The 10,475-nt window shown below is 41.0% G+C and overlaps 1 protein-coding gene across 6 annotated transcripts; it reads right to left on the bottom strand.

Moving 5' to 3' along the window:
* Positions 1-1,375: 1,375 nt before the first annotated feature.
* Positions 1,376-10,468, bottom strand: LOC103716759 (uncharacterized). 6 transcript variants are annotated; one of them, XM_088713898.2, is made up of 6 exons: positions 9,284-10,468; positions 8,703-8,791; positions 2,522-8,576; positions 1,932-2,081; positions 1,814-1,856; positions 1,376-1,736 (listed from the first exon to the last, which is right to left on the bottom strand). In XM_088713898.2, the coding sequence occupies exons 3-6, from the start codon at positions 2,568-2,570 to the stop codon at positions 1,631-1,633; spliced, it is 348 nt and encodes a 115-aa protein (XP_088570024.1). In that variant the 5' UTR covers positions 2,571-8,576; positions 8,703-8,791; positions 9,284-10,468; the 3' UTR covers positions 1,376-1,630. The 6 variants fall into 6 exon arrangements, with proteins under 6 accessions (XP_088570024.1, XP_088570020.1, XP_088570023.1 ...); XM_088713894.2 differs by having other exon boundaries at positions 1,814-3,112; positions 3,263-3,326; XM_088713897.2 differs by having other exon boundaries at positions 1,814-3,107; positions 3,263-3,326.
* Positions 10,469-10,475: the final 7 nt, after the last annotated feature.

Below are 10,475 nucleotides of genomic sequence, written 5' to 3'. Positions count from 1 at the left end.
CAGACAGCTAATCATTCATTAAGAGCTCCCGACTTATAGAAATACGATTAATATAAACGAGAAGGCATCATGTACCTTTCTCGAGATGAAGCAGGCGTCCTTCCAAAACTTTGGTCGGTCACGCCCATCGGGGGAGACCATTTTAATTTCTCTGACCGTTGGAAAGAAGAGAACGTGGGAAATGCAAATACCATGGCCTGAATACCGCAGCGTGGAGGACGTCGGGGAAGTCATTTACGTCATTTCATCATACGTTTCGGGACCAAAACTGGGACCCGAGAGAAGGGTTATGACCGCCTGGACGTTTTGAGATCATTTTGAACCAGCTTGTTCCACAATATTGGTCAAGGAAAGAGGCGAACCGTTTTGCGGACAAAACCGGGGTTGGATTTTTTGTAAGGAAAGTTAATAGGGAGTTGTTAAGGCAAATCATTTAGATGCATGTTTTCGAAGGAAAGTTAAAAGCAATCGTTAAGACAAGTACAATGCCCTAGATTGGTACAATGCCATAGATTGTGCGTTTGAGAGGTTGTGCTCGGATAGAGCCAGGCTTGCCTCTTCCGCTTACCCGCGTGGACTCACACATATAAGATCCATGGGAGAAGATGGTTGGCAAGAGATATTATGAGGATCTTGATCAAGAAAAATTTGGGTGATGCAAAAGTTTAGAAGCATAAGCGCTGTTTTTTTGAGAGGGCGCATGTTCTCTCTTCACATCATTAAAAATGATCTACAGCAAGACGGATAATTATCTAAATTTTAAATTTTAAATTTTAAAATTTTGAATGGTATTTATTATTATATAGAAAAAAATTTAAAATTTAAAATTTAAATTTTAAATTTCATCTCATATATTGGATGGAAATTGAAGAATTATTTTCTTTTATGCTCTTTCCTATTTTGTACTTTTTTTTCTTGGAAAAATATAGGGTGGGTCCTCCCAACCCTTTTCATCAAAAAAAAAAAAAACATCATCAAAGATGTCAAAGATTTTCTTCCTGATGAGAAATCAAATTTCTTTAAAAAAAAAAACAGAAAAACCGAAATCCATGTCGTTGTCCAAATCCTAGAGTTTATTTTATAATAGTAGAAATGAAACAGTGCGAGTGGCCGGAACAGAACCGACCGTACTCTTCCTAGAGAAACAAAACTCTCATTTAGTGAATTTTTAACTTCTAAAAAACATTGAGGGCAGGGGAGCGAACTCTTGAGAGCTACGTTTTTCACTCCTCATCTCCAAATATCCTTCTCTGAGTGGAGTCAAGTTCGTTAATCAAAAAGATAATGACAAAAGTGGAGTTGAACTTTAGTGTAGACTCTAAACCTCATTAGCTCGTAGAGATGAAACAATGCAGGTGCTTGGAATACAACCATATTGTGCTGAATTCTCGATTCTTAAATGATTCAAGTATAAATATTTTAATGAATATACTAGGACGTACAAAAGGGAAAAAAACCAAGTACACACTGCAGAGCATTCTGATACCCCGAAAAGAGTGACTACATGCATGGGCAAATGCATATACTGAGCAGCAGATAAATGTATTGTTCTGGGTGAAATCTACAAACTCCTAACAAAATCTATGAAGGAAACAAATCCTTGAGAGAATCAGACAAGTATGAGATTCAGCTAGCACCATCGTATGCCACCAGCCACAGGATACACGAGTAGGGTGGTATGTCTCAGCCGGTACCGGACAAGATAGGTTTCTGTCAATTGCATCTCCCAGGCCAAGCTGTGCCCAAAAAGAAACATTTAAATCTCTGAAGGCTGGTAAGGGGATACAGATGATTGTGATAACCAACATGCTACCTGGTCCTACTTGTTCCAACCCCAGCAAAACACCTCCCATCCTCTGCAACAATGGAAACCAAGTCGCTTAGGTTTTTGGCTAAAGGTTCCAAGAATATTATGATGGTCAGAATGGCACCAGCTGTGTTGACTGGCTGCCCCTTTGATGCTGCTGCTGCTGCAACGCTGACGGCAGAAACACCACCAGCAGTAACCGCTGTGATACCAAATACAAAATGCTGGAGAGTTATGGCTTCTGCTCTGACCACTGGAATACTAATAGTAGTAACTGTAACAGAATGAAAATGCCAATAATGAGAGCTAAGAGTATTACAGCTGCTTTTTGTGGGCGCGCATGCATGAATGTGAGAGAGAGAGAGAGAGAGAGAGAGAGAGAGAGACCTACCTTACCCAGGTCTAGATTTTTCAGGGATGCACCACCAAATAATCAAAAATCAGAACCTCAACAATAACATAGAAGGCCAAATAAAGCTATGAAAATTCTGTATTGTGTTGGGAATAGATAACGTTATTTATTAATTAATCATATAACTTAATCATACTAAACCAGCACTACAACTCCAGCGGCTGACAAGATTTTATTTAGAGAATACAAATTTATATATTTAATACATACGGCAATGAATAAAAAGTGGTGGATAACTGAATGTAACTAGGAATTCCCAGGGATTATCCACATGGACAACGATAAGATGGTACAAGGTTTACCTGTGATCATTGCACTATGGCGTGCTGTGCAAGGTTTACCTGTGATCATTCTTGTTTTCTAAACATGAAGCATCCAGTGGCTTGGGACGAGTGCATACAGGAGCATTTCAAGAATGGTTGCATTAATATCTTCGCTCAAAAGAAAGGTAGAATAACATTCATGTTTTCCCAAAACAAGGGTCTCAGATACTGAAAATAAGGATGATCAGGCTCAGCATCTGGCAACCATATTTATGTCACTCATGAATTTGAATTTTCATATTGGAGTTTGGAAACAAGCTGGGGGGTTCAGGCCTTGTTGCATTAACCGATTGGCAGCCAAAGCTTTTCTATCTCACTCACCACACACTGAAGAAGAATAACGAATCAGTTCCAGTCGGAGTTCTCACAAAGATTATACCTCGGCAGCTCAGCCTGATCAGAACCTGTCCCCAGTTGTCCAAACTGATTCCCACCAAAAGAGTATACACAACATCAACAGATGTGCAGATACTGTGCCATAAACCCAGCAGCAATCCCTTGTATCTTGACACCCAAAATAGTTGACATGCATCCTGGATTCAGCTCATCATCTGTACTTCCTTGCCTGCACTGGACCAGAATAACAAAATCAGAGGGGAAGGCAGAAAATGAGACAAAAGCAACAGTGAGTCAATTGAGTCCATTTTCTGGGCATTGCAATATAAATCCACTGCAGAATGGAAAGAGAAATTAAAAACAGTTTCCCATATTGCAGTGTACCTCATCTTCAACATTACACTTTGCTCTTTCTCCATCTTTTCTACCATGACTACACATATTAATCCTGGAGAGAATTTAACATTTTGGAACAAAATGGAACAAGTTCAAAGAACATACATGGAATTAGGCATGTTATGAGAATATAATAGAAAAATGTATCAAAGCTATTAGTTCCTTTAGTGTGCAACTGTGCATTATAAGTAAATGATATCTACAAAGATTTTATAAACTTAAAAATAATAAACTATAGGGCTAGTAATGTCCACAGTAATCTTATCTTAAACCAAACTAACTGAATTTTGTGGAGCACAATAAGAAATCCATTACAAAAACAGAATGAAACAGTTTTAAGCAATAAACTATTGATGAGCATGTTTCCAATGATTTATCTCATACCCAATTGCTTCTGTATTCCCCATAGAGGGCATTGTGATTCATTTGGATGCCCACGGATCGTCTCTACACCCCAGGATATATTTTATTGGAGATTAAAGTCCGTGATTCACGTAACTAAATTTTATCCTTGATTATGAAGATAAACATTCTACCTAACATGCCAACGGTTTTTATTCTCATCAGAGATGGAGTGTAGTTACCATGATATCAATACATTCAACAAGAGCCTTGTTTGTGTGGGTGGATGCAATGTAGTTGTTGCAAGGCATGGTTGTGTTGCCACTGTGGCACGATGAATGGACTGGTTGCTGGGGCAAGCAATGAGCATATGGGTTTTTGTTTAGCATCCCTGATAGGGGTGGCAAAATATGATCCGACCCGCCAACCCGACCCGTGTTCGACCCGCCATAAACAGGTTTGGGTTTAGCCTAAAAAGGTTCGGGTCGTAAACAGGTTGACCCGTTTAACCTATTTATTAATTGGGTCGAATACAGATTTTAAATGTCTGACCCGTTTAACCCGTTTAACCTGTTTAGGATCAGCCCAAGCCCAAAAAAAGCCCTGCCCAACGGCCCAAGCTCCGAGTCTACAGTGAATCACCGATTCGCCGTCCGCGGTCCGCCCGTCCTAATCCCATCGCCCACGCGGCCATGCCCCATGGATTGCAAGCTAAAATTTACAGGACGGCCCCCGCTCTTTCGAGTTCTCGCCCGTGATCCTGTTCCTACTCTTGGATGCCTCCCTTTGGTGTGTCTCTATTTCCCTTTCTTTCTCCTAGGGTTCTTCTCGCTCCGCCCAGAATCCTCAAATTTTCCCTCCCTGCCAATGGAAACTTCCGTCTTTCTCTCGTGCGAGAAGCTGGATCGCATGGCGAATTGGGTGGGGGGGAGCGTCTCCTCGGCATTCTTTGCCTACCTGGAGCGCTGCTCCTGCATCAATCTCAGCACCACCGACAACAAGGATGGGGCCAAGGTGGAGGAGGCCAAGGACCGCCCTCTCATGCTCGGCAAGCCCATCGTCCACGATTCCCCCAACGAAGCTGCCAAGAACGGCCCCCAAAACTCTGGTGCCGGTAAGCTGTCCCCCCGTCTGAAAACCTCTTCCCTCGCTGCTACTCTCTTTTGGGGATCGAACTCGATGTACATGATGTCAGTGATGTTCCATGGCAACATAAGATTTAGGTGCTGGGTGACAGCATGATTGGAGTATATAGAATTAGATCTATGTTTTCTCTTTCTTATCCTGAATTTTTGCGTCTTATTAGTTTCTTTGGGCATCAGAACTTGTTTTTTTTTTTGTTTGTTTGGGTTTTTTTGATGGTTTTCAGGTTAACAGAACTTGCTCTTATTAGTTTCTAACTCTTCTTGGGCATCAGGACGGGTTGAGCAAATAGAATACCTATTTATTAAACGGGTTAAACGGGTCGGGTCCGGTTACCCGTTTAATAAACAGGTCAGATTCAGGTTGTAATTTTCTGACCTGTTTAATAAACAGGTCGGGTTCAGGTTTATGATTTTTTGACCCGACCTGCATCTAACCCGACCCATTTATGTCTGACCCGACCCGATTGCCACCCCTAATCCCTGGTTGGGGAAACTTTCCTTTTGCGAAGTCCACCTTTAGCCTATGGCCTGATCTCTCTCTCTCTCTCTCTCTCTCTCTCTCTCTCTCTCTATATATATATATATATATATATATATGCTACTCTGATAACCTACTCAGGTTATTCTACAACAAATCAAAATGCGGCATGCCAGCACCAAATATCCATGGAAAAAAATTAGCTAGCAATTAACATCAGACAGAAGTCCTAAGAATTACCAGTATTGGCAGATAGCTGATATAGTTGAGATCTGCATCTTCTGAATGGCATTCCCCTTGAGGCTAACAAGAAGAAGCAGCTCCCAGCCCCACTATGTACTCTCACAAGTTGGGGAAAGGTGCATCGGCTTTTAATACACTATCAGCAGATGTGGGGTCAACAAACAGATTTTAGCTTACCTGAAAGAGTCATTTTCTTGCCAGAAACTATTTTAGGAAAGTTGCACATTCATACAGCTTACCTGAGTTTTTCTTTTTTACATTTTATTTCCATTGTTAGTTAAGAAATTTCCCTTATCCAAGGCTGCATCATGAAACTGTCAAGGAAACGGCTATGCAATCAAACCTTACTGCTCACTATTAAATTCGACATATTCCCTCTCCAGTCAAGCATGTGAAAAAACATAATAGAAAACTAGCAGCTTCTGCCTTTATACATGAACAAGGGTAAGCAACTAACATGATCATAAAACCAAATCATATTGGCAATACCCTAAGAGAATGCAAGATAACTATCACATTTAGCAAAAACTGAATCAGATGATGCTCTGGAATTAGTATGTTTGCACGCACAAGTAGATCCTGATAAATGATTTTAATGACTATCAAGGTTTTAAATGCCGTGAGATGTGACTGTCTTGTACTCTTGTTTTTTCTATAAAACGAGACATCACGGTACCACATTCAGAAAAGTGGATGTTCCATCCCATTCCAATCCATTTCCCAACTTGTCCTATCACCGTCCCGGCACCCCGGCTAATGGGACGCCCCACCATCGCAACAATATTTAAAACCTTGATGACTATAAATAAACTCATATTTTAGAAACTTAAGCATGGTATAGTCCTTGTCACAATCCAATCAACTATTAAAAGAAAGAATGACAATGGAGAATTTTCGACATTATTAGTATAGCTTGCAAATGGATGAGATATGGTTCTACTATCATGCCCATAAAGTCCCCAACCAAAAGTAAGCAGTGTGCCAGTATCTGCAAATAGATATACAATCATCATACATACCTGCAGTATAAAGAATGTCACTCAACCTAAATGCAAGTATAATAATTAAGAACAGGGGAAAAAGTTGGAAGATCGTAAAGCAACATATTGACTGCATTTATGATAGTTGATAGATTGTAACCAAATTTGCACATTTTGCTATCTATGAAAGTCCTTGTTGGACCTTGGAAATTTGTCAGACTGGATAGTTGAAAACAGGAAAAGGTCAACTGTCGGGAAAAAGTGCTGGGAAAAGGTGAACTAGAATATGAGAGCCCGCTCAGGGACATCTCTGGCGAAGCATTTCCTGTAACCATCACCCAACAGACAGCACTTTATGACCATCAATCTTATCATAAACAGCTTTATTCCATTAGATCAAAGCCAGTGTGAGTGTTCTTTGTCAACTTGCCCTCTCAAGGACTTGATCCTCTATATCAAATACTTCATCACAACTTTAGCAACAGGTTTTCTCAACTCTCTGTCTCCAACTTTTTACCCTTTATATACACATCCAAATCACCTCCTTATCGACTTCTTTTCCAGTCTTGAATGTTCATGAAGTTACATTTTTACTCAGGTGCCCACTATATTCTACAATAGTACAAAAGTCAAAACTTTCTTATCCAGTTATAACCACATTATCCTTGGCTTTATCCAACATCAACAATTTCATCCTTCTTGCATTCATAAAATGTTCTTGCCCACTTTCTGCTGGACTTTGTGATATTTCTTAGTCAGTTGTACTGTCATCTCATAATGTTTACCTGAAGCCACTTGCAAGAAACAATTGCATAATACTTAAAAAACACTGCTTTGAAAACATATGTCAACTTATCCATATCAAATACCGCACATGCCCTGATCTATCCTTCCATAGTTTTGTACAACTGGTCCAGGGCAGTGAAGATAATCACTCTGTAAATTCCATGGCTATTGATTCTGATTTGGTCCTTAACAGTGACTCATATCTACCTATCCACCTAATGTAAAGTTCAGCCACATGATTGGAAAACACACGTTCACATAATAACCAACCCCTCCTGTGCCCCCCCCCCCCAACACACACACACAGAGAGAAAACAAATAAAGGGAAATAAACACCCACCTTCACAGACAGACAAGCACGCATAATCAGGATATATAGTTCTATAATCAATGGCATTACTTACTCAAATAGGATTCCAATTGCTATAAATTGTTTGGTATTGTCTCACCACCACCATTAAGGGAAAAAAAAAAAAGAAAAAGAAAAAAACCTGAGGACATAGACATAGTACTTGTTTAATGATATGACTTGGAATTAACTAGAAAAGTTAGAAAAATGTTTTGTAAAGCTAAAATGTAATAAAATAAATGTCCATGTTATGGTCTATTCTGAAACAATCAAAAGCTATACAAGAGTCAGGCCGTCAGATACCGATCTGTGACTATGGTGCTACGACAACCTCCACAAACAATGGCTTTCACATGGCTTCCTGCGACTTCACAAACCTGACCTTCCGAATTTAAATCCATTTCGAAGATGCCGATGGCCAATCCTCACAACAAGCAGTTGATTCAATGAAATGTATAGGATGAGGAGTAGAGATTGTACGGAGATGAGAAACCTAAACCCAATTGCCCTTCCCCTCCATGTCCCACCCCCACACCTCACCAACATCTGAAGCTTCAGAAAAACCTAGAATGCATCAGTATTTTCTACCCTCCATAATGATGGAAGATAGAACTAGCAGAACACTGAAAATTTTGGCAAGGAATGCACAACCCCACATTACTAAAACATCAAAGAAGTGAAATAACCTGACAATGCTATCATATAACATCCACTGCAGCTACCATAGCAATCCTAACTCCTGTGCTAAGAGTTACTAGACATGGGGGTGCTGAAAGAAATTCATCACCTGATATTTGCGTATTCAAATCCCGCTTTAGCTGAAGATAATCTCCTATTCTTTGAGCTCTCATCACCACCTCAGCTGACATAAACAGATGTCATATTGCTATTCATTATTGAAATCTGTGACTTGGGACTCTCCATAACAAATTTGCCAAATTATATCGGCCAACAGGTGAATGTGGCTTGTGTTTTTCTCCTTGAAAATTGTGAAAGAGAGGCAGTAATTATAATGACATTGAACAATATTTTAAAATTGACATCATGTTTCTTAAATAAATATTTTAAAAAAGAAACTATCAATGTCATTGCCTTCCAATATTACCAGTATAAAAGACTCCAGCAAAACGGCATCAAAGGATCGAAGGACTCAACATCACTGTAACCAAGAAGGCTTATGCCAACCATCCGTGTCTGCATATACAAATAATTTTTAACCATTAGTTTCAATTACAGGCCATTAACCCTCTTTCTGCAGATTTCTACGGATTGTGCTTTATAAAATTATCAAAAAAGTCATCAGCTCTTCTTGATAATTTTTTTTAATAACATATTTAGCAAATTCGTAGATCCAAAAGGTAAAGTATTCAACAAGGTCTTAACCGGCATAATGTTAATTTTGCTTGTAGTAATCTTATTTCAAATCACATACTAATGAAAAAATTAATATCCGGAAAAAATATCAAGAGCATAAATTATTTATCCTTCCCTCCTCCGAGTAATTAAGGGATTCAAGCGAGAACAAACAGCAATCCAGGCCAGCTATAAATTTCTAGAAATGCCAAAATAAAATTTAAAAAGAGAGAGAGGGAAAAAAAAAGAGGAGCAACCACGAGTCTCAGAGATGATAAGTGCCTACAGATCAAGATTAAGGGAGAGAAGAGGGATGCGGGAGGGGAGGAGTACCGGAGACGGCCATGGCAAAACCACATCCAGTGCCGCAGACGTTCCTCCATTCATGTCCGTCCAGGGGTTCCGGCATCCAGTCGGCCACAAACCAGGGAGGAACCCCACATCAACACCACCTTCTCTCTCCTTCCCGTCTTCCTCCATTTCCTCTTTCTCCTTTTCTTCTCCACTTATCTCTTCCTCTCCCTCCTTACCCACCGCCCGTTTCAAGTGAACTCCGTCAATCTCTTCCTCTCCCTCCTTAGGGCGGCTGTGAGCCCTGGGCCGTATCATTTCCCGAGGTACGGCGGACACGTCTGATCCCACGTGGTGGCCCGAGCGTTCCTGACCAGGACTTTCCTACAACGTCGTGCACCAGAGAAAGATGGGCCACGATAACCCGTCGAAGGGAAGTTATCGGCCCGGCGGAGTGGGAATATGCGTGAATTTCCGAAAATTGGAAACTGGTACCATGTAGGATCGAGCGTGGAAAACCCTCCCGTTGAGAACGACAGCGATCGGAATGTGACTTGAAAACGGGATCTTTATGCTGTTTTCACTAGTCGTTTGGTAGGTTGGAAGAAGCTTGCCACTCCTCATGTCGAAAGGGGCCATCACCGCCCACTCAATCGAAGGATTGTATTAATAGAATCGGCACTGCTTGGAATTCCGGAGCTGACTAACCGCCGGAAGCAGTGCTCTCCACCGACTTCAAGCTTTGTGCTTCTTTCAAGCATCAACAACACCTCCGGAAAATCTCCACCTCATCTGGCTGTCTTGGCATGGCCTCAAGGTCTCCGCTAGCTAGCTGCTGAGCTCAAGCAACTTCGTTTCCCCGCTGGGGGAAAGAACCACTAGAGGCAATTAGTTAATATCCGTTTCAAGATCAGCTCTACTAGCACAAACCCAGTATAAGTTGCTGCAGAACACTAGCTATAAGTTGTCCATGCGGCCTTGATGGAAGACAAGACATGCCAAGTTCGCCACCAACAATCTGTAAGCATGTATACGGCAGGAACTCAAACAAGCAACCATTCCGATCCACCTCTGAATTGCTGCAACGACAAGTCCACATCTCTGCATTCATGCACCAACACATCAATGACACCTTCAGCTGCGTCTGCAACAGGATCGGGTAGGTCTCCAGGCTCCGTACCTGCAGAGAAGTTTTTGGTAGGGTAGGCCGCTGACTACATGGAACCTGGTCATA

The sequence above is a fragment of the Phoenix dactylifera genome, chromosome 17 (genome assembly GCF_051530095.1).
Source record: "Phoenix dactylifera cultivar Ajwa chromosome 17, Ajwa_hap1_PhDact_Kaust_v1.1, whole genome shotgun sequence".
NCBI classification, from domain to species: domain Eukaryota; kingdom Viridiplantae; phylum Streptophyta; class Magnoliopsida; order Arecales; family Arecaceae; genus Phoenix; species Phoenix dactylifera.
Note: the sequence above shows the minus strand (reverse complement) of the source record. Positions and strands in the feature narration are given on the sequence as shown.

Excerpts from the sequence above, each read along its gene's own strand:
- LOC103716759 (XM_088713894.2), bottom strand. The coding sequence starts at position 9,559 with ATGATACGGCCCAGGGCTCACAGCCGCCCTAAGGAGGGAGAGGAAGAG. Across the intron at positions 8,792-9,283 it reads TTTTGCCATGGCCGTCTCCG|ACACGGATGGTTGGCATAAG; the intron begins GTACTCCTCCCC and ends TTGTATATGCAG. Across the intron at positions 3,327-8,702 it reads TGCTGGAGTCTTTTATACTG|GATTAATATGTGTAGTCATG; the intron begins GTAATATTGGAA and ends AATTCTCTCCAG.